Source organism: Melanerpes formicivorus, unplaced genomic scaffold, assembly GCF_026170545.1.
Source record: "Melanerpes formicivorus ecotype bairdi unplaced genomic scaffold, bMelFor1.0.p_v2 SCAF_2, whole genome shotgun sequence".
Taxonomy (NCBI): Eukaryota; Metazoa; Chordata; class Aves; order Piciformes; family Picidae; genus Melanerpes; species Melanerpes formicivorus.
Genome location: NW_027142354.1, coordinates 28043772 through 28070634, shown reverse-complemented (window position 1 = coordinate 28070634; position 26863 = coordinate 28043772). Strand labels below are relative to the sequence as shown.

General features: G+C 41.3%; 2 protein-coding genes across 12 annotated transcripts in view; one reads left to right on the top strand and one right to left on the bottom strand.

The window, feature by feature from the left end:
- Positions 1-26863, top strand: part of PCNX2 (pecanex 2) — a 163457-nt gene that overhangs the window by 134825 nt on the left and 1769 nt on the right. For 2 of the 3 annotated variants that reach the window (XM_068154361.1, XM_068154371.1), the window contains exons 26-33: positions 1830-2083; positions 6248-6481; positions 8651-8754; positions 17727-17871; positions 19057-19287; positions 19636-19910; positions 21059-21243; positions 25993-26444. In XM_068154361.1, the coding sequence (XP_068010462.1) occupies positions 1830-2083; positions 6248-6481; positions 8651-8754; positions 17727-17871; positions 19057-19287; positions 19636-19910; positions 21059-21243; positions 25993-26444 (1880 nt within the window). Of the gene's footprint in view, positions 1-1829; positions 2084-6247; positions 6482-8650; positions 8755-17726; positions 17872-19056; positions 19288-19635; positions 19911-21058; positions 21244-25992; positions 26445-26863 lie in introns of those variants that run through there. The other variant, XM_068154380.1, reaches the window with a different exon arrangement.
- NTPCR (nucleoside-triphosphatase, cancer-related) overlaps positions 1769-26863 on the bottom strand; it is a 73533-nt gene continuing 48438 nt past the window's right edge. For 2 of the 9 annotated variants that reach the window (XM_068154417.1, XM_068154477.1), the window contains exon 6: positions 23481-25801. The gene's annotated coding sequence lies outside the window, so the exon portion shown is untranslated. Of the gene's footprint in view, positions 2431-10568; positions 11503-23480; positions 25802-26418; positions 26592-26863 lie in introns of those variants that run through there. The other 7 variants (XR_010989322.1, XR_010989327.1, XM_068154467.1 and 4 more) reach the window with 7 other exon arrangements.

The window sequence follows — 26863 nt, the reverse complement described above, 5'->3', positions numbered from 1 at the left end:
TTATTAAGGCAGAAGCTGTGGTCTGTAGTTTAGCTCAGCTCAGAACCAAATGCCTAGAACATAAGATCAGGCCCTCTTGTCTTTGATAGGTGATAGTAACTAACAGGACCCGACGGGATACACCCATGGGTACTGAGAGAACTGGCAGATGAGGTTGCTGAACCCCTCTCTATTATATTTCAAAAGTCATGGCAATCTGGGGAAGTCCCCACAGACTGGAAAAGGGGAAACATTGCCCCCATCTTCAAAAAGGGTAAGAAGGAGGAACCAGGGAACTACAGGCCAGTCAGTCTCACCTCTGTGCCTGGAAAGATCATGGAGCAGATCCTCCTGGAGTCACTACTCGCTCAAAAGAATAGTGAAGAGGTGATTGGGAACAGTCAGCATAGCTTTGCCAAGGGCAAATCCTGCCTGACCAACCTGGTGGCCTTCTATGAGCAGGTGACAAAATTAATAGATGAGGGGTGAGCAACTGATGTCATTTACCTGGATCTGAGCAAAGCCTTCGACACTGTCCTGCACCACATCCTGGTCTTCAAACTGGTGACACATGGGTTTGATGGGTGGACCACTAGATGGATAAGGAACTGGCTTGATGGCCGCACCCAAAGAGTGGCTGTCAATGGCTCCATGTCCCAGTGGAGGCCAGGGACAAGCGGAGTCCCTCAGGGATCAGTCCTGGGACCTGTCTTATTCAACATCTTTGTGGGTGACATGGACAGTGGCATTGAGTGCACCCTCAGCAGGTTTGCTGATGACACCAAGCTGTATGGTGCAGCAGACACGCTGGAGGGAAGGGAGGCCATCCAGAGGGACCTTGACAGGCTGGAGAGGTGGGCACAAGCCAACCTCATGAAGTTCAATAAGAGCAAGTGCAGGGTCCTGCATCTGGGTCGAGGCAATCCCAGGCACAAATCCAGGCTGGGCAGTGACTGGCTGGAAAGCAGCCCTGAGGAGAGAGACTTGGGGGTGCTGGTGGACAAAAAGCTCAACAGGAGCTCTCAATGTGCACTTGCAGCCCGCAAAGCCAATCAGATCCTGGGCTGCATCAGGAGAAGTGTGGCTAGCAGGTCGAGGGAGGTGATCCTCCCCCTCTACTCAGCCCTGGTGAGACCCCACCTGGAGTACTGTGTCCAGTTCTGGAGCCCCTATTACAAGAGGGATGTGGAGGTGCTGGAAGGTGTCCAGAGAAGGGCCACAAGGATGATCAGAGGGCTGGAGCACCTCTCCTATGAGGACAGCCTGAAGGAGTTGGGGCTGTTCAGTCTGCAGAAGAGAAGGCTCCGAGGTGACCTAATTGTGGCCTTCCAGTATCTGAAGGGGGCCTACAGGAAGGCTGGGGAGGGACTTCTCAGGATCTCAGGTAGTGATAGGACTAGGGGGAATGGAATGAAGCTGGAGGTGGGGAGATTCAGGCTGGATGTGAGGAGGAGGTTCTTCACCATGAGAGTGGTGAGACCCTGGAATGGGTTGTCCAGGGAGGTGGTCGAGGCCCCGTCCCTGGAGGTGTTTAAGAGCAGGCTGGATGAGGCTCTGTCCAGCCTGATCTAGTGTGGGGTGTCCCTGCCCATGGCAGGGGGTTGGAACTAGATGATCCTTGTGGTCCCTTCCAACCCTGAATGAAACTATGAAACTATAATTAATGTACAGCTCTTTATTTGCTGCTGCACCCGTAGCAATTGGCACGTTCATTTGTTGACATAGCTCTTTCTATTAGATTATCACTAAGTACGTAGAGCCTTCAATCATACTTTATCAGTCTGGAAGAAGTCCTTTGTTTCTTCCTCCTCCAATAACTGGCAGCATACTCTCTTTTTCTCACTGCCAAGGGACATATTGCCAGCAGAGAGAAGTGGAAGCTATAACGGAAGGAGATGAAGACAATGAAGGCTGCTGCTGTTGTAAGCCTGGGCACTTGCCTCACTTGTTATCATGTAATGCAGCCTTTAACCTCCGATGGCTGACTTGGGAAATAACACGAACCCAGTACATCCTGGAAGGATACAGCATCATTGATAACAACGCTGCAACCATGCTGCAAGTGTTCGATCTGCGGAGAATACTTATCAGATACTATATAAAGGTAAACTTTGGTAAAAGTCTACTTCATTCCTAAGCAGGTTTGTCAATAAAAAGAATGCTAGCTGACCATGGACAAGCACACTTTCAGGTTTTGGCTTTACATTTGTAACTTTGCAGTTAGACTGGCTTGATGTTAGATAAGGATAATTAATTCATCTCTCCCTTTGCTACATTTGATTCTGACCGTTTAGAGTCAGTACAGAAGGTCACAGGCATGCTGAAGCAGTAATCAAGAAGGTGAGTTAACATCCTCTAGTGATCAAGTCAGAGGATGCATTCTTGCAAAGCAAAGCTTTACTGGCAGTTCATTATCTCTTCTTTACTTGGCTTTCCACTTTTATTTTTTTTCTGGAAAAAAAAGTCAACAAAGATAAAGTTCTTGGGAAATCTCTGAAATCTCTGAAGAGCTGTTTCTCAAATGTACTTCTTTAGCAGTACAAGCCCCTTTCTTACCTGCTGTTTTACACGTATACCACAGCATACTTGAAGATGTTATATTCCATTGATTAAACAGCAGTTCATTTGCATTGCTCCTGTATTTGTACTATTACTAAGATCACAATAACAATTGTCAAAATAATTGAATGTAGCAAGACACCTTCATCCTCTGCCAAACCATTTCCAGTTCAGCAAATGAGGAAATCACTGAGCTTTATTGTTTTCTGCTGGAACAAGAGCCAAATGCTGCCTGCCATGCTACTGGTGCTGCCATGAAGTCCCAACCATCTCTGTCGTCTCCTTTCTACTTAATATCTGCCATTGTGAAAATCCTGTTAATCCTAGAGAGAAAACTGTAGTAAATAAATTAATAAACTTTTCTTTTTCTTTGGCCAGGAAACCAATACAGTAAAAGCAAGATCATTGCCTCACAAAACTGCTTTGATCATGCAGTTGATTACTTTGTAAAATGCTAAAATGCAGGCTGGGACTTTTAAAATAATTTTACAGGCAGTAGGGCCTGGTAACCAACCTGCTTTAATTAACTAATTGGAGACAAAACTGCATGTGAGCATGGTTTTGTCATTTTAGAAGTGGGTTTTGTGGCTATAAATTAATTTATTTTTAAGCAATGTATTTAAACTAAAAAAAAAAAAAAACCAAACCACAAACAAGAAAACTTCTTTAAATGGAAATGAGTATGTTGCTCCAATTGCTTTGCTTTAATTTAAAAAGTAACCTGAATATAAACTGATGCAAGGTGATACATGATTCAGACTGAAAAAAATCCCAGTCTAAGCTGCACCAAGTCAGCAGTTTATTGATTTAAATCAGTGAAGAATTGTACTTTGTAAACTCAAACTCTTTTTGTGCCTTTAAATCAACTAATAGGTAGAGGGCTTGTGAAAACTGTGAGGTTCATCACATGGGAAGTCAAACTTAACTGAAAGTTAGTTTAGAGCTTCTGGTTCTGGACATACTTGAGAAGCAGTTGACAAAGGTAGCTGACACTTAGAAAAACGTTTGTCCCACATGATACAGGTGTGGTTACTTGATACTGTTTTGAGTAAAAGGGAGGTAGGTTTAATGAACTCCACTCTACTGAGATATGCAGTGGTTCCATCTCCACTGCATGCAGATTTTATGTTCACCACCTATGGCTTTGAAGGTGTGAAAATCAAATCTCTTTTGGTTAAGCCAGTACTGTAATACTGCACCGACAGAGCACTCTGAGAATCCTTTAATCTATTTCTTTTCTTAAGGAAGGATGAACAGAAGATAATAATCTGTCAGCAGCTTTGCTATTAGCCTGGGCTGGGGTTTCTGTCACTGAAGGGAGCGTGCTCAGGAAAGCCCTCCTTTAGAATGACACTTCCCAAATGAAAGCTATATGGAGATTTTCTTCTTTTCTTGAAGCTATTAGTTTCTTCCATAAACAGGAGCCTTGATAAAATTCAGTAAAATCCTTAGTACAGCCTTGGAAGGTGAGAAGATTATATTATGCATCAGATCAGCTTTCATCCTGTTTATTTATTCCTTACCTCCAGATAAACAACATCAGAAATAGAGGTGAGAATTCATTCCTTCCCCAGCTCTTCCTTGTGAGGGAATCTTGAGCTGTAATGACCCTGTGCAGTTCTCTCTGAACATTTAAAAGCCTTGACACTTTCATTTTAACAGTGTAAGAAGCTAATTGTCAGAAGAACTCTAGTTAATGCAATATTCAGGTCACATAAATCACAAACTCAGAAAATACTTAGGTTGAAGTTCTGCAACAACTGCACTTCCATTGCACTGAGCATTTGGAGTGCATCCAGTTTATTCTTTGAAGCTTACAATATTGCAAATATTTGCCATGTTATTTCTGAATTGCCAAGCAGCTGAGGATGTGCTTGTGCACAAAACATACCTAGGAAGAGCTACTAAGAGCAGCAGTTTTTGCTGTTTCTATGCCTGATTGCAAGTCTGGTTTTTTTTTGCCCTCCCAGCTGAATCTGCTGCTTCCTAAACACAGGTGAGAGTGATTAAAAAAAGCAAACTATTTTGAAGATAAACAAAGAAAACATAGGCTTTGTTTCAGTTGTCATATCCTTTAAGAGTAATTACCTTATTGGTCTTTTAAATGAGTTAGACGGAGTGTCTTATTCCTAATGTATTTATTTCATTTACAGTTTCAGTGATAGCCTAGAAAGTCTAGCAGTTTCTTCCCATGGAAATATTTTTATTCACCACAAATAAAGTGGGTCAGCTTCTGTAGCCCTTCTGCATACACTTTGATATAATTTCCTTCCCAGCTACTATGATATTTTTCCCTTGTGCTTCCTCCATCTCTTCTCAATACATTCTTATTTAGATGTCTTTTAGTATTCAAGAACTCTGCATTCGCCTAGGCGCTGTGTTTTTACCTCCTATTGTTTCTGTATGAATCTTTTTGAAAAAGTCTGTTGTCCTCCATATGCTAAGAAATTGAGGATCCATCCTCAGTCTGTCTCTGAATTGTGTTTTTCCTCTGGAACTTATTTTTTGTGTTTTTTTTTCCTACAATTTGAAAGATAAACTGTGGAGGGCATCTGGGATTTTTTAAAGGGCTGGTAGTACTTCTGCTCCTTTTAACTTAGCGTATTTTCATTTTATACATTTATTTGCTTAATAATATTTCAATTGCTTGGGTAAAGTAGAACTACATTATCCTCAGTCATGTTCATTTGCCCTATATTTGCTTTGAGATCAAATTCTTAATATATTTTCTTAAAACAAAAATGATAATCATAAAGCATTATAATGGGACTTTCCAGCTGATGCCACGTTTCCTTTGCAGCACTTCTCCTTAATTTTCATATTCTTTTGAAAATACACTTTAAATTTGATTTGGATAAATTATTGTTGAAATTTATTTCATTAATTACTGGTTTAATGGCTCCAGACACAGTGATTTGAAGGCAATAAACTTGGAAACCCAGGCAGAGACAGGAGATAGCAGTGTTGCTGCTCACTAATGTCTCTGCATTTGGTAAAAGAACTCCTGATGAGTGTTACCCCTTCTTCAGTGCCTTAAAAGCAGGCTCAGTTCCATCAGCTACCAGCTCCTTAACCCAACATTAAACCACAAAATCAAATTTTTTTAGCTGGTCTCACAGACAAATAACAAATATAGTGATGCTACTAAACTCAAAAAGAAAATGGCAATTAAAATAGGGGTTTTCAGACTTCATAAATCTGTAAAATCTCACCTTTGGTTAAGTCATGGTGGAACTGTTTTAGTTGAAAGTGTTTGGAAAGCTTCGTTCTTGGAAAACAGAAAGTGCATGGAGCAAAGTGAGTCCTATTTTGAGCATGTGACCATCTACTACTGTTTAATTCTTTTATTTTTTTTAAATACATCTAAACTGTTACTGATAACACCACCTACATCCCCAGTAAATTCAGTAATTAACACGTTTGAATGCTGGAACTTGTATTCTTATCATAGTTGTTCTTTGTATTAATTTTCCTGTAAGGCAGAAGGGTATTAAAAATAAGACTTCTTTTTCTGTTGGTTGCTATTTAGATACCAATTATTATCACCTTTCTAACTTGAACAGTTTTGTGAAGCAGTGATGCCAAGCCATGAAAAATATGTACCTTTAAGGGTAGTTGATGTGGTCCTGTTTGATTTATTCTCATCTGTGTAAAATATATCCACATTAATCAGAGATAGTGACTAACATTTGACCATCTTTGTCAACAGAGTATAATATACTTTACAGCAAGTTCTCCTAAAGTCCTTGAATGGATAAAAGATGAATCCATCCAAAAGGTACTGCAGCCGTATGCAAAGTGGCATTATATTGAACGTGACCTTGCAATGTTTAACATTAACATAGATGAAGATTATGTTCCATGTCTCCAAGGAATAACAAGAGCTAGCTTCTGCAGTGTTTATCTGGACTGGATTCAGTTCTGTGCTAGAAAAAGGGTGGAGGTAAGCATGCTGCTGCTTTTTTCTTTTTTTTTTTAGCAGTAGCTGTTTTACTTTTTAGGACTGGAGTTAACCCATGCATAGTTGCACTTTTGCTTACTCAGGATTAATACAATAAAATTTATTTCATTTAAGCTGTCAGATTTAACTTAAAAAGAAAGGAGATGTTTTGTGGAATGGAAAACACCATTTTGGAGACTACCTGTGTGGAAAAAGTAGAGTTGTAGGGAGCATTAGCCTTTGAATGCAGAACCAATTCCTTATTGTGCACATTTCCAACACTATTACTTTTCTAGGAAGCATGGGTATAAGAAGCGCTCATAGAAGCACTGCTGTAGCAGGCTCTTTTCAGGGAACGCCTTCAGTGTTACTTTCTTTCTGTGTTGCCTGAGTTGGGTACATTGCCAAACATTTGAGATGTTTGTGTATCCTTTCCAAAAATTTGGCTCTATTTGGATACAGTCTTCCAATGGTAGGGAAGTGCATAACAAACTCACTGCTAGTACAGTTCATCCCTGACACCTCATAATTCGATTGTGAGCCGTGCCACAAATATATGTTAAATTACCTCACAGCTCTAGAAGGTCAAGGGCAGGTTCATAGCTATGCAGTCACATGCTTTCAGGCACTAAGATTACTGATAGTCAGCAATCGTTTGTTGCAAATGCACTACTGTATTTCCATGAAATACTCAAAATAGCCCAGAGGGAGAATACAGTTTCAAACAAGCATATTCCCTTGATTTCATTTTCTGATTATTGCTGATAATGGCAAAAAAAGAGCAATGTATCTTTCCTGGCCACCATGAACTCTGTTATCTGTGCATTTTTCATTCAGGATCACTTAGGGCACATCCTGTTTGATAGCATTGACCTTAACTGGCATAACATCATTTAATCTTAGTGTTTCTTCTCCACTTGGGTTCCTTCTTGTGCATCTAACTTTAAATACCATTCCACCAGTTCCTCTGTGTATTGTTACACTGATACCATTTTCATTGAATTGTCCTCTGAGCTGTCCTCATGATTATCTCCTTCTACTTGGGAATATTTTATCTCTTTTCTTTCACATCTACATGTCTCAGCTCTTATGTTCTGGCGCACAACGAATTGCACAGGGCAGTCAAACCCGTTGTTAAATGGTAGTTTTTCACTTGTTATGTGACTGAGGCTTTCAAATAGAATAGTAGATTTAGGAATGCCCCATAGACTTAGCAGTTAGACTTGAAAGAGCAAACAAATGCCTGCACTTGTGTGCACACAGACACACATATTTAGATATTTTTTTACATCTTTTGCTTGTGTTTTTGTAATTCACTGGTTATATGGAGGTAAAGTTCACGGAGATGAGATGTTAAAAAAAGCTTCACTTTGCACATAGCCCTGGAAATTAATTGTATTTTATAGAAGAAATTACAGTCTCCATTATAATTGATTTCAGCTTTAAAGAAAACTATAGGAAATCACTGAGTGCATGGAATGAAATAATAGTCTTTATCCTCCTAAAGATTCACAGTCATGAAAGAAGCTTCATTTTTTTTTTCCTCCTGCTTGATGGCAAAGTTTTATTTGCAAAAATTTCAGTAAAAAACCTCTCCTGAGCTATGAAATGTAAATGAAATGTTTTGACTGCTTTTTAAAATGTCAGGTCAGTGTCATCAATGGGATACAATTTAGACATGTATTGTTATTCACTAAAAGCATGAATATTATTTCCAAATTATTTCTGGAATCTGTGGTGGGGTTTCACAGGCACTGTGTCCCATGAAAAGGGGTTTGGATGCCCCCAGTTGCAGTGATTGCCTCTCAGCAATAAGGAATCTGATCTGGTTTAGAATGTCAGACTGGGGGGGGGGGGGGGGGGGGGGGGGGGAGGAAAAAACAATCAACCAAACTAAAAAGCTCACTGCCACCAAAGCTCCCCTCCCTTGGGATCTTGCCACCTGAGACTGAAATGTTATGTTTCTAGCCAGTGCATAAAATAAGCCTCCATTCTGCCAAAAGCCTCTGCTGGCAATGGCCTCCATTCCTGCTCTGTTTTATTGCAAAGAATAGGGGTTTGTGTAGGTCAAGCTACATGCATATTTTATGAACATTACCATTTATAGTATTGCAGTCCTTTGAAAGATGATACTTGCATTTAGAATAACAGACTATTCTTAAAACTTTATAGCACCTGGACAGTGATGAGGATTCTCCTCTGGTGACACTTTCCTTTGCCTTGTGTATACTGGGTCGTAGAGCTCTGGGAACTGCATCACACAATATGGCTGTCAGGTAATTTTTAGGAATTCTTTTTCCTCATCTTAAAGCAAAGACCTCTTTGTCTTTTTCCAATTAGGATGGAATCGCCACAGAAGATTGGATCAAGGTCAGGTCTCTTACCTCATCAAAATAATTTGTTTTCTGCCATTCCTGGACATCTTTTACTTTGGTAGTTGAATAAATAACTAGTATTCATTTCCCAGGACAAAGCAGGAATTTGCATTCAAAGAATGGGTACTGGTGGTGGTTGCTTTTGTTCATTCGTGCCTGGCCTGGTTACTGGCATGCTGGCTTCCATTAGAAGAGGAAGAAACAGATAAGCCATCCAACACCTAGTTAGCTAAATAATAAGTTTGCAAAGGTCCTGTATTCCTCAGGGCTGTATTCATGTTTTTTGTGCCACTTCATTATGGTGACTGGAGAAGGGAGAGCCTCACTTCTCATGAGACCACATCTTTGTCTGATCTCAGTCTGCCTAATTCATTCACTTCTTCCTAGAGAGTCTTTTAAATTAAAATATGCTTGGCTAAAAATGGTTCTGAATATGCTTTTCACCTCACATTTTCATTAGGGATTATTCACGTTCACTTTTCACTAGGAGTTCTGAGTTGTTTGGGGTTTATAAAGTATCGTTTGCACTGTTCTATAGATAAGGCATTTTATTAATGAAACAATCATTATTTGCATATAGTCTACCTTCTCACCTAATTTTTAATTTTTAATTTTTATTAGGTGCATTTGAATTCCCTGTATTCACAGGAGTCTAGAAACAGTCAAGAAGTAAATACAGTTTCTACATGACTTTGCTGTATTGGCACAAAACTGTGAGCAAGGCTAGCTAGCCCTCTACCAATGTGCTCCTTAGAGAGAATTTGTCTTACTAACAAGCAAACAAAGACAGCATGTGTGATTGTGAATGCCTTTGCTGTTATAAGATAAAACAGTCCTTTTAAATATTCATTCTAGCTTTTTATTTGTTGAGACATTTGTAACATTTGGGTTTATGTCTTCTTCTTTCAGTCACACAAAATGCTCATGGCCCACATGGCTTCTTTCTTGGTGGGCTGCAGCTTTCTGCTTTTTAAAGCGAATTTCATCATCTCTTTTCTACTATTCTTTGCATATTCTCCTCCTCTAGTAGTTTTATTCTGGGTCGAGTATCCTCTCCCTTCATTTCTATGGTGTGATGTTTTGGGAGTCATTAATATTTCTATAATTACCTTTTTTTTTTTTTTATATGCTCTAACTTTTAGAGTTTGGGGACATGATAGAAAGATTGATGTGCACTGATGATTAATTTTTTTTGGAGAAAAGATTAAAGTGGTTTTGATCTGGGCCTGCACCAGGTATGTCACAGTGATATTAGAAAGGCATCTCAAAATATGACAAAAGCTTCCTAAAACTGTCATTATATTGCATGTACTTTCCATCAGATCTTAAAATCTTCATTACAATGTTTTGGCACTAGTACAGATACAATAACAATGGTGCAATCACCTATTTGCATTGGCTTACATGGTTAGTAGCTAATGCAAAGACATAATATTGTCAGAGACTTTCTAAAGCTTAACATGGAAAGTATGAACGTTGAGCTAATTATATGCAAAGTCTTCAGTAAAGATTTTCATAATAAACTTGGAAAGAAAAGGTTTGTAGGAAGGCAAAAGATGCAGTAGTCATATGCAGTGCACAGCTTTATCCCTGTTTTTCTGAATCTGTTCTATATAATCCTGTATCCTTAATCAGGCCCTGGTTTCCTGTTTTTATTAAGCAAGTGCTCCAGGGCAGTATTGAGTCATTGTACTTTAGAAATGTATTTTGTGGCACAAAAGGGATTATGTGGAAGCTTTCGTCACTATCTTTTTCAGTGGTATTTCACAAAAGCTTTCCCTAGAAAAGTTTCATTGTGGGAAAGCTGTGTCACTCACCCACCTAGCTGAATTCCTTTTAATACAGTTCAACTGTCAGTAAGATCTGAGAGAAGAAAGGAATCTCAGTAGCACAATTTGAGTTATAAGTTGCTACAGCCACAAAACACAGCACTGGCCTTATTCTTGTCTTAGAGGATTTATATATTTATTTTATTGACAAAAACTACTTAATAGAAATGATTACCTAAGGAACAAGGTGGATGTGCTACTCCCTGACATCACAGTCTCCCCCAAATACATTCACTCCAGCTCAGAGGGCAGGTCTCACTGGGTTTACAGCTTTGCACAGATCTTCACAACTCACTTAAACATGGAGAAGCAGTAAGTCAGTGAGGATCCAGTATGAATATGCCAGGGTGAGGGAGACATTGTCCAACACAAGAAACGCTGCTGAGGCCAGACTATGTTCCCAAGGTTTAACTCTAGGCATTAGTGGGAGGTCTCCCTCCCCTCTCTCTGTGTTTGATGGAGATACAGCAGCTGTTACTGAGGGTGATTTAGAGCACGATTGCTGGTCCTCCCTACCCATTGTCGGGCTGTTACAGGTCTGCAGTGAGTCGGATGAGGTAGAAGTACTTCAGGTCCTCAGAAGATAGAGGAGTTGTTCCTTAGGTGATGCTTCGCAGTCCTTTTCCTCAGAAAGATGTCATGATGGTTTTTGGGACCTTTTCGAGTCTGCTAATCCTGAAGAGGGTTTTAGTTTACTGCAGAGATGGTGTAAGAACAGGTGTGTGCAGGAGAGGGATGTACTTGCCTGTATGTCTGTTGGGAGCTGGTTCACTTTGTACGAGAACAGAGCTCTTAACACATGCTCTGTCACACTCACATGCTGGACAGCAAAAAAAAAAAAAAGGAGTGTTCAGATTATTCTAGTGGGCATTGAGAAATGGCCTTGAACTGAACCTCATGAATGTCTATGGATTCTGGCTGCAAAGCATCTTGTATACAACATTGCTAGAGGTTTTGTGATGAGTTTGAGATACAATGGCAAGATAGGCATGGTAGTTTTCTGCTCATGTTTGTTTCTGTAGAATAGAATAGAATAGACCAGACCAGACCAGACCAGACCAGGTTGGAAGAGACCTTCAAGATCATCGTGTCCAACCCATCAACCATTCCAACCCACCTAAACATTTCAGATACATCCAACATGAGCAAACTAGCCAAGAATCTGTGCACTGTGATCCATCCTTTGCTCTTGAGGGTAACTGTACATAGTAGCAAACTTTATCTGAACTAAGTCTAGCCTTGACTGTGAGGAGCAACAGTCATCTAACTGCTGCACAGAAACATGAATGCAAAGGTTACACTGAGCTGTGCACTACAGAATTGAGATTTAAGTTTACACTGTGTATGTAAACTACCAATTTGCACTCATTTACACATGATTTTGCCTAATCTATTAATCAGTAAATGTCAGTGTGCTCTTATATAATGTATGTAAATAATTATTCAGTGTACCTGTTCATGTAAATGTCAGTAGAAACCCAACATTAACACTAGATTACAGAATAAATGTATTCATTAAAAAGGCAGAACATTGCTATGCAAATCAGTGAGTGCTCTTTTAAACTGTCATTATGAGGCACCCTGCACAAAATGCAATCTGAGGAATGACATGGCACTGCAATTCATTTATTCAGATATGAGTGATATATTTATATGTGCATTGTAAAAAATTACCTGATGATCCCATTCAATCACCAGACCTACTAATACATAAATGTTTAGTACACATTTCAAAACTGGAAAAATGCAAAAATCTCTAAATAAAGCATCTCTCATTAGATACTTCCAACACTACTGAGCCTGGATGCTCAGGTCCCCTCAGAGCCTTCTGGGTGGTATCACTGAGCTTGGACAGAGGGTCATTCCAGGGAATAGTTCTGCCTGAAGTAACTGCTGCTCATACTGAAGCCCAAGGAGGCAGATGACTGCCTGCTGTTTCCCTCCACTTGCATTATCCAACATCTAAGGGGAAAGAGGTGGAGAGCACAGAACGCAGCACCACAATGCACTGATGGTGCTGCATTGTTAGTGGGAGTTCAAGCAGACAGTGCAGCTTTTATGACTGTCTGAGCAGAGCAGGAGCAGGGGAGAAAAGTTTGACTTAGTTCACTGCTTCTGTCATCTAAAATACCAAATTTAGAAGGGCTGTCATTGAAAGTATTTCATTCAGGTGAGCTATGACCAGCTCACATGCATCCAGGTTTCTTTATTCCTGGAATACATCTACAGTACCCAGTGGGAAAGGTCTATGAGCTGCAGACAGAGGATGGGTTTTGGTGTGCAAAATACACACAGATACATATTTGCCAGCTGATTAGTTTTCATCCATGCCGTTTTCAGGCTTGCAAGGAGTGCCGTAGGAGGGAATATTTACTCTGGCTCTGTTGCACTCCCTCTGGTATTTGTGGTGCTACTTAATCCTCTCCTTTCTGCCCATTTGAGGGGCTGATGGCTCCCACACACCTACTAATCTTGTTCTAAAATAGCTTGCAGTTGTGACAGCAGCTTTTTGGGTTCTTAGCTCAGAGGGGTAGAGATGTTGCCAGAAATAGTACTTGTGTCTTATTGATCAATCTTGTTTCTTTGGCATATAAATTTACTTTTAACTATTTTTTTGGGTTTTTTAATATTTTGAATGATCCAATAACTGCAGCAGATTACTATTTGGGGTGTATTAAAACTGGGCCAAGAAAGCAGCCACAGCCTTGAGTCAGTTCTGAGATCAAAGGTATTGGCTTTACAGCTTTCTTATAATCTCATTAGTCCTCAGGAGAGAGCATAGCAATGAGAAGAATAACAACAGCTGTATCTTATGTGGATTAAGGGCTGTGTGTTACAGAAGTAATGGCTTGAGATAGTGTCACGTTATAGGCAGAATGTACCCAAAAGCCACATTATGCTTGGCAGGAGAATAAAAGATGTCCATGGTTTTGTAAATACAGCAATCTCCTCCGGACCTCTCTGATGGAAAATACAATATATAAAGTAATTGCCTCTCGGTCTGTCACAACTACTGCCATCACTGCTTTGCTCCTTGTAGCAGTCATATTTGTTCTTAAAAATGCTGGTAATAGAACTTATTATGCAGAAGGATGAGAAATGGATGAGTCTTCCCTAACTAGGCACACTGATAGCTGTACGTGCTTCCCTCCTCTCCCTCTGCTGATGCTCAGCTGCAGTTTGCATAGCTGTATTAGTCCTGGATTGCTTTCAGCAGATACTGCTGTTCACAGCAGCCTTAGTGTGTGCTGATGCCTGTAAGACACTATGTGAATGCAAACTCTTTGTCTGCTCTGGTGTTCAGATTTGGCTCTGAGAGCCTCTAATGATGTAAAAAGCAGTTTTCTTTCCTACCTTCAGCCCAGCCAACTTTTCAGAGCAAATACAGGGGTGTTATGTGGGGAAGAACTGTACTACAGATCATCATTAGGTGCAGAGCTCAGGATAGGTTTTCTTTTGCATCCTGGGAAGAATATTTAGATACATTAGAAATGTGGATTTTTTTTTCCTGTGCAAGGACTCAGCTGTATATGCTGGATGTGTCTTGTGAGTGGGCAAGTGAAAGGACCCTTACTGATTTCTAGCCCTTCCAAAGGAGATGATAGTGTGGAGGGTTGAAAAATTCCCCCCAACATTAAATTTTCCAGACCAGCTTAGGTTGGAAGCAAATGAAGCTGTATTTGCAAGCAAAACCACAATCTACAATTAAATGCAATGAATATTTACAAAATATACAATATTTACAGGTATAAACAGCACAAGAAACCCCCTGGCCAAAAACCAGGGGAGCTGCTAATAGCTTCCCACTCCCTGGCCCCCTCTGTACCTTCCTGGACACAAAGGGACAAGAGAAAAGAGCAGAGAGTTATTAGAACTTAGCCAAAAAAAACTGCAGCCAAGGTCAAGCAGAAGCCAGCAGAAGCACAATGTCAGTGTCTCCCAGAGCTAAGAAGCCAAAAGAGTTTACCAAACTAATTCTTATGGTAGATGTCTCTCCAGTGGGATTGTTCAGAACTATCATTATTTTCCTTTTTACACCCAGTGGTGATTTATTTACATTTTAGCACTTTCTGTTCAAGATCTGTGGAAAATTTTAAAGCTACAGCCTAAAACTAACACAGATAGTCATGTATTTCACCACACTTGTAGCATTCAACATTGTGCTGGGTTGAAGTGATTTATATTTTTCTACTTTTCTGCTCAAAATCTGTAACTAAGTTTTAAAGGCATAAGCTAAAACCACCACAATCATTTGTTTTTTTTTCCCCTCACTGGTATATTCTAGGGCTTTCCTAGCTATTAAGCAGGATTTGGGTATATTACTGGTGATAGGATGAGAGGAAATAGCCTCACATTACACCAGGGTAGGTTTAGATTGGGTATTAGAAGAAACTTCTTCTGAAAGGGTTCTCAAACACTGGAGTAGGCTGCCCAGAGAATCATAGAATCACAGAATCAATAAGGTTGGAAAAGACCTCAGAGATCATCAAGTCCAACCTGTCACCCAACACTTCATAACTAACTAAACCATGGCTTCGAGTGCCACATCCAGTCCCTTTATTAACACCTCCAGGGATGGTGACTCCACCGCCTCCCTGGGCAGCACATTCCACTGGCCAATTACTCTTCCTGTGAAAAACTTTCTCCTCACCTCCAGCTTAAACTTCCCCTGGTGCAGCTTGAGACTGTGTCCTCTTGTTCTACCACTGGTTGCCTGGGAGAAGAGACAAACCCCCACCTGGCTACAACCTCCCTTCAGGTAGTTGTAGAGAGCAATGAAGTCTCCCCTGAGCCTCCTCTTCTCCAGGCTAAACAACCCCAGCTCCCTCAGCCTCTCCTCATAGGGCTTGTGTTCAAGGCCTCTCACCAGCCTCGTTGCGCTTCTCTGGACATATTCAAGTGTCTTGATGTCCTTCTTAAACTGAGGGGCCCAGAACTGGACACAGCACTCAAGATGTGGCCTAACAGTGCTGAGTACAGGGGCACAATGACTTCCCTGCTCCTGCTGGCCACACTATTCCTAATGCAGGCCAGGATGCCATTGGCCTTCTTGGCCACCTGGGCAGACTGCTGGCTCACTGCTGTCTGAAGTGAGAAGTGGCTGAATCCACATCGCTCAATGTGTTCAAAAGACACAGAGATGTGGTGCTAAGTCACGTGGTTTAGCACCAGGCTTGGTAGTTTCCAAGTCTTTTCCACCTGAAACAATTCAGTGATTGTATTATCATTTTCTGTATTGTGGAGATAATGGATTGAAAGTCAGTGGGCAATTAGGACCTTCTCCTTGAAGACACATAATAAATCATATTGAAATCAGTGCTTGAATGTTTTCAAGATCTGAGTGTAAATGTGTGCCTGTCTCACATAGATGTGTTTTATTATGTATCTTAGTACTAAAAAATGCAAATCATTTAAGAATTCACAAGAGCTTCCCTGTACTGAGGGAAGTAGCCTAAGTACAGTAGCCTTGCCTTCCAGACTGGCCCTGGTCCTACTGATTAGTTGATCTGTATTACATAGTACTTTTGTGAAGAGAATGGATATCCAGCTCTTTTGCTGGTAACAACATAGATATCTTTCCATTTTAATTTCTAAAATATGCTATGCACCAAGGTCAGAATTATAGTGTGTCTAAGCTGATGATAGGCCAAGCAGCCTCCCAGTAGATCTTATCCCTTCTTTGCAGAGGAGAAAAAACAATTGAAAATACTTTTTTCTTTCCCTAAAATAATTAAGAAGGCTCAGTCAATGTGGAAAGATTGTGCATTCTCTGGAGAAAGCTTGGGCAGTAATGAAAACCACTAACACCTTAATGCAGCTTCTCCTCAGAGCCTTTACAGCCTGAAAAGATCAGCTGCTGTAAGAGTAAAATCTTGGCAGGTAGATGAAACCTTGTTCTGTGGGTTTGCAAGAGATGCCTGGTTCTACCAGATGGCTCTGCTTTCCTTAATTTCAAGATCACTCCTTCAGAGCAGCATTAGGATGGCAATCCTGCTACAAAAGCATTATATAATTGGCTGTGGGAAGCTCATGATTTGGGGTTCAGATTGGAGCTGAAGGTTGGTTATTTCCCTTCACAAAAAGGTCACACAAGCATTTTCTAACAGCTGCTTGATTTTGTACCTTTTACGTCCTGCTTAAACCTCAGGTTTAAGCAACCCATCATGCAAGGTGAGGCAGAACTGGATACATCTCATTTCTTACATTAAGTGAAAAAGAAACCCGTTGGGTGTTTGCTTTAGGGCTCATTGTTTCAGTAAAAAATGCCTGTCACTTGATTCATGCTCTCACCTGGTTTGCTAAACAGTCCCTGCAACTTTGTATTCTTCTCAGTACATCTGGTTTAATGTTTGTGGCTGGGTTTGAGTTTCATGACAAAAGTCTCAGACTGGCCGAAAATGTTTTTTACAGCTGGGTTTAAAAGAAAAAAAAAAAAATGGCTTGCACGGAGAGCTGCTAAGAGTTACAGGGCCAAGCAGTAAACATTCAAATGAGGGGCAGCTCCTGCTGCCTGCACAAGGATTGCAGAGCACCTGGCACTCTGACCTGGTCTCTCTGGCACAGCCACAAATTAGTGCCCTGAGGCACCCTGAAACCCAGCCACCCATCCTTAGGACATCCTTTATTCTAGGTGCTACACTGTTCCATGGCCATTTGTTCCCAGAGCAAGCAGAAGGAGAAGCACCTACCCCAAAGAATGCTTTCTCATTAGAAATATGCAGTGCTACCCCTGATTTCAGTATTCAGTATTCCTAAGGTTGGAAGGGACCTCAAAGGTCATCGAGTCCAACCTGTCACCACAGACCTCACAGCTAGAGTAGCGAGGACACTACTGCCCACTGCAGGCTTGAACTCACGACCTTCCCATTAAGGGTCTTATGCGCTACAAACTGAGCCACCTGATACCCATGCAGGAACTCAGACTGTGCTGGAGGGCCACCTGTCACTCACTGCACAGCTCAGCATGTGGCCAGTGGCTGACAAGGGTCTGGGCCAGTGGGACATTAATGATTTCTGGGAGTCACTGCTGGCTTTCTCTTACAGCTTGGACTCTTTTCTTTATGGACTCCATGCACTGTTCAAAGGAGACTTTCGGATAGCAGCGAAAGATGAGTGGGTCTTTGCAGACATGGATCTACTGCACAAGGTTGTTGCCCCAGCAATCCGAATGTCTCTGAAGCTACACCAGGTGAGGTCTTTTATTAATGTTTAATTTGTACTACTGCATCTGTTTTGTTAGGGAAATACAGGAAACCTAAAGGGGGAGGGGGGAGAAAGGGAAACAGTGTTTGTTGTCTTATTCAGAGAAATTCCCTTAACCAAAATGGAAAAGCTTGGCATTTCTTTATTTTGCATTCACTTGATCTTAAACCTCATGAAGTTTAGTAAGGACAAGTGCAGGGCCCTGCATCTGGAGAGGAACAACAGCAGGGACCAGTACAGGTTAGGGGTTGTCCTGCTGGAAAGCAGCCCCAGGCCCTCAAGTAATCTCCCCAAAGCTATGAAGTAGTTTTTAGTTGCTTTTGTACTCCCATCCACTGCCTCTTCACTCCCAATCTGCATAACCAACAGTGGGTACCAGTCTGATGGCTGCACCAGATTGGGAAGTCTCTTAGAAATGTCCCTAACCTGTGCCCTAGATGAGCAGCAGACCTACCTGTGGGATGGATCAGGCCTGCAAACCGGGCCCTCGGTCCCCTGAGAGCTCCACTGAAGCAGTTGCCATTTCTTCAGGTCAACTCCTGTATAGCTTGGAGTTGTTTTTGTTCTTTGTCTGGCATGCTATGATTTTGTATCATGAGCTTTTATCATGCGTGATACTTAGAATTGCTCTGACTGTAACTGAATTCAAACTGCTGTGAATTAATAATCTGAGAGTTTGACAGAATAGTTTTATGAATGTTATCACTGGCCGTGCTGCTGTGTGCCAGCTGAAGTAATAACACAGTATTGTGGTATCTACTGATGGATTCCCAGGCTGTGCTTTATTGGTGGGTGTTTTTTGTGAGTAAATATACGGATTTCCACAAGAACTGTGGAACATCCCAGGTGATTTTGATTTCCCTTTGGCTTAACCAAAGCTCTGTCTCCCATGGTTTTCCACTTATGAAAGGAAAGATAAGCTGGCAATCTCTGGGTGTCTTTGCCCAGCAGAGACACGAGATCAGAACAGGTTGCAATAAGCCAAAATTGCACCTTTCTATGTTACTGTTAAATTAATTGTTCTACCTTCCCAAAGACATCAAATGGCAAGTCACCTGGGAATTAGCTGGCAACTGTTTGAAATAAAACAGGAGTTTGTTTATTAGTGGTTGTTTTTTTGTGCTTTCACAAACATGCCTGGCCTTTTGAATACTTTCTCCTGTACTACCAGGACCAGTTCACCTGCCCAGATGAGTATGAGGACCCAGCAGTTTTGTATGAAGCTATCCAGTCCTTTGAAGAAAAGGTTGTGATTTGCCATGAAGGAGACCCAGCCTGGCGCAGCGCTGTACTCTCCAACAGAGAGGAGCTGCTAACCCTGAGACATGTGGTAGATGAAGGAGCTGATGAATATAAAGTTATTATGCTCCACAAAAGCTACTTGAGCTTCAAGGTTATCAAGGTACATATAAAGTTGTTCTAATATGGCAGTACTTTAGGGCTGTGGTAATTAGTACTATTTCTGAGTAATCTGGCCAAAAGGAGAAGCTGATTTTAGTAATCAGAGTAGCGACTGAAGGCTAGAAGAGTTCTCTTAAACTGAATTCCATTTTGTACCCATATGTTTTTGTATGTGAAAGAACATTCCAGGCTCTAGCAGGGAGTAAGCTGCAAAAGTTCATAAAGCCTGTTGGTGCAAAGACATGAGGTGCTTGCACACATAGCTACTGCTCTTCTACCTTGATAGCATAGTTCTGCATCTCGAGTAAGAACTGTTTTCACATGATCCACGTTTTTTACCTGCCTGTAGGTCAACAAGGAGTGCGTCAGAGGACTTTGGGCTGGGCAGCAGCAGGAACTGATTTTCTTACGCAACCGTAACCCAGAGAGAGGGAGCATCCAGAACAACAAACAGGTCTTGCGGAACTTAATTAATTCTTCATGTGATCAGCCACTGGGATATCCAATGTATGTTTCCCCTTTAACCACATCATACCTTGGAACACACAGCCAACTGAGGAACATTTGGGGGGGACCTGTCAGTTTGGACAACATTAAAAAGTGGTTCAGATCCAAATGGCTAAGGTAGGTGTTACATTTTGGCTGCGCAGATAGAGACCCTGTAATCCGGGTTCCACTGTATTTTCTGTTGAATGAGAGCACTTCCATACTGCTACCTATGAGTAAAGAATTAATTGCATATAACTCAGAATATAACAAAAGAGCCCTACAGATAGAGCAGAAAGCAAATTCATTAACTCATTCATAGCTTTTAAGCAAAGCTTTCTACGTATTTGGCAAGATTCCTTATCAAATCATTTAGCACTGCAGACATTTCTCTTATTCCCAGGAATTTTAATGCTTATGTCTTGTATATAAGTGTAATTTCTGAAACTTACTGACATGTCAGAACATGACTAAATGTGTTAGTGGATTTTGGTGGGTTATGCTCCAAAGCTTTGGCAATATAGATGATCATTGTTCTTGACCACGACACATCTAAAACTTGTGTTCTGATTTCCCCTAGGTGTGCATGATCAATATCTAACACATTTCATCTCTCATTCCTACATGCACTTTTCATACAGCAATAATTCACTTGTAAGCCTTGTCTCATTCCCACCACCTGCCCTGTTTCCACTGTGGCTGAGGAGAAGCAGGGGACCATGCAGAGACTATGGAAGCCAGCTTGCATTCTAAGGCCTATGCTAAAATGCCATGATTAAATATAGTGGCTTAATATGCTAGTCTCCCACCATGCAGTTTACTCCCACTGAGCTCCCTCCAGCCCATTCCTCTTCTTTGCTCCTAGGTTACTTCATGGAAAAGTTGATATTTAGAGACCACTGTAACATTAGTCTCCTTCTCTGTAGAATTTCAAAACCCACCTGGATGCCTCCCTGTGCAGCCTGCCCTAGGTGATCCTGCTTTGGCAGGGGGGTTGGACTCAATCTCTAGAGGTCCCTTCCAACCCCTACCATTCTGTGATTAGGTAAGGAGTCCTAAAGGTCTTGCAGGGCTCCAAAGCCATTTAGACAAGAAAAGGTTTGTTTTGTGTCCTATAGTTTTGTTCCAAGTAAGCTTATCATCATCCTTGTTATCTCATAAAGTGTCAAAAGACCTGCAGTAGAACAAGAGGTTACAATTACAGGTTTTGAGGGCATCTAACATTGGTGGCACAAACTTGCACGCATAATAAATGCCTGACCATGTCTGTGTGTTCCTGCAAACAGAATGCGGAAAGATTGCCATGCAGCTCACCACGAGAGAGGTAATGTTGAAGAGGTGGATGGTGGAGGGGGGTCTTCATCCAGCAACAATTCCTCAGGCAATTCAAGCCAGAGCAGTAGCTCACAGCCCACCAGAGATGGAACCCCTCAATTGCAAGGTCAATCTCAAGAGGTCCACCAGCGTGCAGGTATTTGCACAACTTACTTGGTTTTTTCTGTAGTCTTCTCCTGAGGGGCTGCATGGGCAGATGCTTTTGGAGTGTCCTCATACCCAGTGGAAAACTAGTTTTAGAAAACCATAGCTTTGTCTCTCCTAAAGGAAACAGGTTCTTGATATTGGTCCAGGTATTAACTAAGAGAGTATAAGACAAATGTGATTCAACAAAGGTTCCACTGTCTAACTCCTTGGTGTGTAGTTTTTTTGTGTAGGAGGTGTCACTAACCATGCCAGAATGGGAATGTGGATGGGATAGAGTCTACATGTGTGATGCAGGGAGCCTGTGCACAAGAGAATTTGGGCTTATTGGCTGGGAACAGCAGATGGGAAAGTACACAGAAATATTAATTATCTTGGAAGGACCATGACAATTTGAGGAATTGGTCTGGCTGTTCATCAGTGCATGTGGAGAATAAACAAACAGGAAATAACTTCCTATGTCTATGCCAGTTACCAGGAGAAAATTAGATGTTGCCATTCATTCTGTCTACTAACAGCTGAGCCCTTCTCATATTAAGTTATGGATTCAAAACTACTTCAGATGTATTCACAAGGTAGAACTACTGATCTTTGCATTGGAAATTCAAATGAAGTTTGGCAGTGAGTCACTGTGGGATCAAAACTTGCAATGTAAAGCCCATTAACTCAACATTTCAACAAGTTGTGGTATTACTGTATAAATTAAAGCAGAGAACTAGAGGGGTATGACACTTGTTTTGTTTCCCATTAGATTATTTTGACCTATCATTACAGCTCACAGGCACAACTGGAGAAAATCTTGCCCTGAATGTAAATCATGTTGTAAGAATGAAGTAACTGCTGTTTTTAATCGAGTCTAGCATTAGAGGAAGCCCCATGTGCACACTCATAACTTGACACTGCAGTAATCAGAATGGCAAACTTAATTGTAAAATAATGGTCCTGAGCATGCTATACAAGAATGAAAGTTAATTGTGAGTTATTTGCAGGAACGTTTTGGGTGCCCAGAAAACCACAATCAAGAGAAAAGGTCACACTTAGTTAAGAAAGGCAACCTGGCTCTGAGGTAAATTGAAGAATTGCACAACAAATGCAAGGAAGTGGAAAATAGCAAATGCAAATCAGTATTCAGTCCTGAGAGAACATTAATAAGACAATGGAACAAGGAGAAGTTTCTGGCTAGCACCATTAGGGACAAAAGATGAGTTTGTGGATGTTTACTATTAAGGAGTATTAGAAACAAAAAGAATTCTAACAGTGGCCTTTATCCAGCATGTTGTAGAAAGGCAGAGTTGCCAATAAAGTAGAAATGAGAAGTGTCTTGTTTGTATTGGGAAAAATGCAGATGAGGCTCAGGGGAGACCTTATTGCCATCTACAACTATCTGAAGGGAGGTTGTAGCCATGTGGGGGTTGGTCTCTTCTTACAGACAACCTGTGACAGAGCAACAGGACATGGTCTCAAGCTGCACCAGGGGAGGTTTAGGTGGATGTTAGGAAGAAATTCTTCACAGAAAGAGTGATTGCCCATTGGAATGGGCTGCCCAGGGAGGTGGTGGAGTCACCATCACTGGAAGTGTTTAAAAAGAGACTGGATGAGGCACTTAGTGCCATGGTTTAGTTGATTAGATGGTGTTGGGTGAGAGGTTGGACTCGATCTCAAAGGTCTTTTCCAACCTGTTTAATTCTGTATTATGTATTTGTTTCTATGACCTGATCATAAAATAGTCACTTCCATCCTAACAGCTACAAAGAACATGAAAGTGTGGCAATCAAAGCTATATACTTAACTGAGTAAATCCAAATGACTCATTAAAAGTGGTTTTTAAGAGAGCTGGTAAAGAAAGGAAGCTCTTGTTTGGTCTTATTATTGGGACACTGAGGCAATACCAGAGGACTGGGAAACAACTTATGCTGTGCCTGTTGTTAAAGCACTAGAATGAATAGGATGGCCTGGGTAATGCACATCTGTCAATCTGACTTGTGTTGGCCTCCTACTACTCATAGTCCTAGTGCCCTAATTTAAGAAGGACATTTGTAATTCAGAAGTAGTTTAAAGAAGAGCCCAAACGTGATCACAAGTCTGGAAAATACATCCTGAAGTGAAAGATTATATTGTAAAGGATGCTTTTATCATCATCTGTGGGTACTTACCTGGGCAACAAAAGCTGACCAAGGCAGTTGATTCAAATAGACTTGTATATAACAAAGCTAAACAAATTCAGATTTGAATCCAGGTGCACATTTTCAGCAGTGAGAGTAAATAAACAGTGAAACAAATGGCTAAGGGTTAAGATGGATTCTTCATCACTGGAGATACTGGATGCGTATCTTAAAAATAATCGTAAGTAATACCATGTAGGAATTAATTCCAACATTTTCTATGGCCCATGCTATATAGCACAGCAGACTAGATGATCACAGCTCCTACACTCCAAATCTATGTATCAATTGTTTTCATATTTCATATGTAATTTTGCAGCCTGGCACCACCATGTCTGCAATGAAAGCCCTATGTAAAAGTGCAATCAAAACCAGGAGCATTGGAAATGTGTGGGGTTGTCCCCCAAAGTGTCCTTATTTCATGATGCAGTTTACAGAGCAGTCTTAATTTCCTTAGTTTTTTCAAGGACAGTTATTTATGTGCAGATGTGGGTGGTCTCCTGTCCAATGCTCTAACCACTGCATTTGGGATGAATATAGAATACTTTTGGACAGAGGTCAGCTTGGCAGTTTAAATCACAAACAGATGTTTGGCCACGTTAGTCACTGTACAAACTAATACACCACAGCCCTTCTGTTGTTAATTCAAGTCCATTCTTTTTATTTGAAAAGAGTAACATATTAAAATAACCATCAGATGTAGAAACCAAAGCTCTTAAATGCAGCTCTGGAGTTTGAAGAACCTGGATCCCTGAGGAGGCCACACGTGCGCATGGCTACCAGAGCAGCAGCCAGGCCAGAGCCCCTTTGCGGTGTGCCTCCTCCCCATCGATCATGTCTGAGGTGCAGAGGGCACCAGCAGCATGGTGCCCACAGGAGCCACCTGCATCTGTCCCATTGCTCTCAAGCAGCAATCTTGGGGCTGATATTACAGGGAATGCTGCTCTGCATGCCATCTTAGGAAAAAAGAAAAAGATAATTATTGTTTGGAATATAAAAGTAGAACTAACTATACATTATAAATGGAGTGTGAAAGTGTCCAGTTTGCCAAACCAATCAGATTTTAGGCTAGCTAAAGATCTCCAGTTAGGTTGTGGCCCAAGCTCTACCATCTGACTCTGTGCCAAGTCACTTGAATTCCCTTTGCTTCAGCATCTGAAAAATGGGGCTAATTATACCAGCCTCCAGAAAGCAGGGCTGTGGATGTAAAACAGCATGTTTCAGCTATCTAATGTAAGTAGTTTGGATATGAAATTCTGTGTTACTGGAACCCTTATGAATTCAGCAGTCATGTTTCTAGAAGATAATGTGAGATTTCTATTCCTTTATGCTCGCAAAATGTCACTATCTGGAAGCATTTCAGTGCTTCTCTCCCCTCCATACTTTGGGTGTTGAGGAAAAGAAATAAAAATATTACCAACAACCTGGGAAAGCCTGCCAGGAAAATTTATTTCTGTGTTGATGGCTCTCCACAGATTTTCTGGCATCCACTGGCTATAGCTAGGAAACCAAAATGCCAGCTTGTGTTAATGTTTGGAGTTTCCTGGAAAGCAAAGAAAGCCAAGCAGTGACTGGGTATTTGCTGCATACGTTAGAGCCTGTCAGCAGCAACAGTAAATTCTTCAAGGGCCTGTGGTGCATGCCAGCCTGCTGCATGCCATTTGCAGAGTATTGGGGGGCAAGCTCACTGGCCAATACATGGAATTACTTGTCATTCTATGCCTATTTAAATATGTAAGAAATACAGAAACCATTTGTTTGAGTGGCATGCAGTGTTGATGTAAATGTTTTAAATGAGAGGTGTGTATGTACAGGAAGATCAGCTAAGCATCACAGGATACTTTTTCTAATCTACTCTGTATCCAACAGTGGCTGCATCAAGATGCCTCACAGAATGGGAGAAGAGAGTTATGTAGGTCTCATTCAGACCTCCAATAGACTTAGCCCAACTAAAAGTGTTTGCATCTTTTCAGTCTGGGATATACTGTAAATGCCACTCCTGGAGGACAGATATAGTTTAGTAGTAGTCTTTAAAACTGTCTTGTGACTTGAATGCTGTAGTCTTTTGCTGGGTTGAATTCTCAAATTCCTATTCCCTGTATGCAGGAATAATTCTTATTAATGTGCCATTGTATTAACTCACATCGCTGTGGTTCATTTTTGCACTTAGGATATTCAACATCCCCTACTTTAGTGTGGTTGTGAAAGAGAAGGGGAGTTAAGTTAGAGCAATGCTATGCTCTATCACTCACTGGGCAAGTTAAAATGTACACGGCAGAGCAGATATGAGCCTGTGACTAGAATACTTCCCTTGGAGTGTCTTCTCATTTTCTTCTCTTTTGCCTTAGTGCTGAACCACTGGAGCTGTTCTGACCAGAAGCCATAACCCTTGTAGTGGGAAACACAGAGAGGTTAACAGGCAAAGAAATCTGGCATTTCTGTTGTTCTTGGGATTCTTACACTGTTAAACCCAGTAGCAATATGCCAGTTGTAATGTGTACAGAACAGACATTGTCAGTACCATGGAGTTTGTAAGGATGACACTTACTTTAATATATATATATATCTTTCTTTTAAAGGCAGGAGAAAATCCAAGAGTCAATCTGTCCAAGCACACACTGCTTTAAACCAAAGGCCATCTCCTTCAAGTCACTCTGGACCAATTGTAGAAAGCCGCCAGCCTTTCATTCAAACATCTACATCTGCCCACGAAATTGCCCAAAGGCTTTCCAGTAGTCAGCTGTCCTTCCACAACTCAGCAACCTCTGTGTTTTCTCAGTCCCCTGCTGTTCCTGTTGCTGGCCAGCTGACTGTGCAGGACCGAGCTGCAGCAATGCTCAGGTCCAGTCTGGCCTCTTCCACCAGCTCAACTCTCAGCCTGCTGTTTGGCAAGAGAAGTTTTTCAAGTGCTTTGGTGATTTCTGGGCTCTCAGCTGCAGATGGAGGTAACACCAGTGACACCCTGTCATCCAGCAGTATGAACATTGCCATGGGTCCATCTGCTAGAGCAGCAGCAAGTCAAGCAGCTCAGGTAATGCCAAAACGACAGTAGTAAGCATGAACTACCAATGGCAGTCCTATCAGGTTCTTGAACTGTCCTCACTGCTGTTTAGTTCCTTCTTTCTCACTGGTCTTTTCCAAAACAATGTCAGGATTTGGGTAGTTGTTTGGGATTTTGCTGCATCACAATGAAAAGAGGAATGTTTGATTTTAGTGTGTGTGTGTGAGAGAGTGTGTGTTGTATTTGTAAGTAATTCACAAGTTGGCTGTTAACTATGCACCTGAAATTGTAAACTGGGACAGAGTCCTTCTTCCTTTCATTCAGACCAGGGACTTAAGCCTACATTTTCTTCATCCTAGGTGATGAGTACCATTACAAGCAGACTGCATAGCTCATTCCTTGCTTGCTTATGCAGGACTTAATTATTTGTACAAAGAGGAACAGTTCCC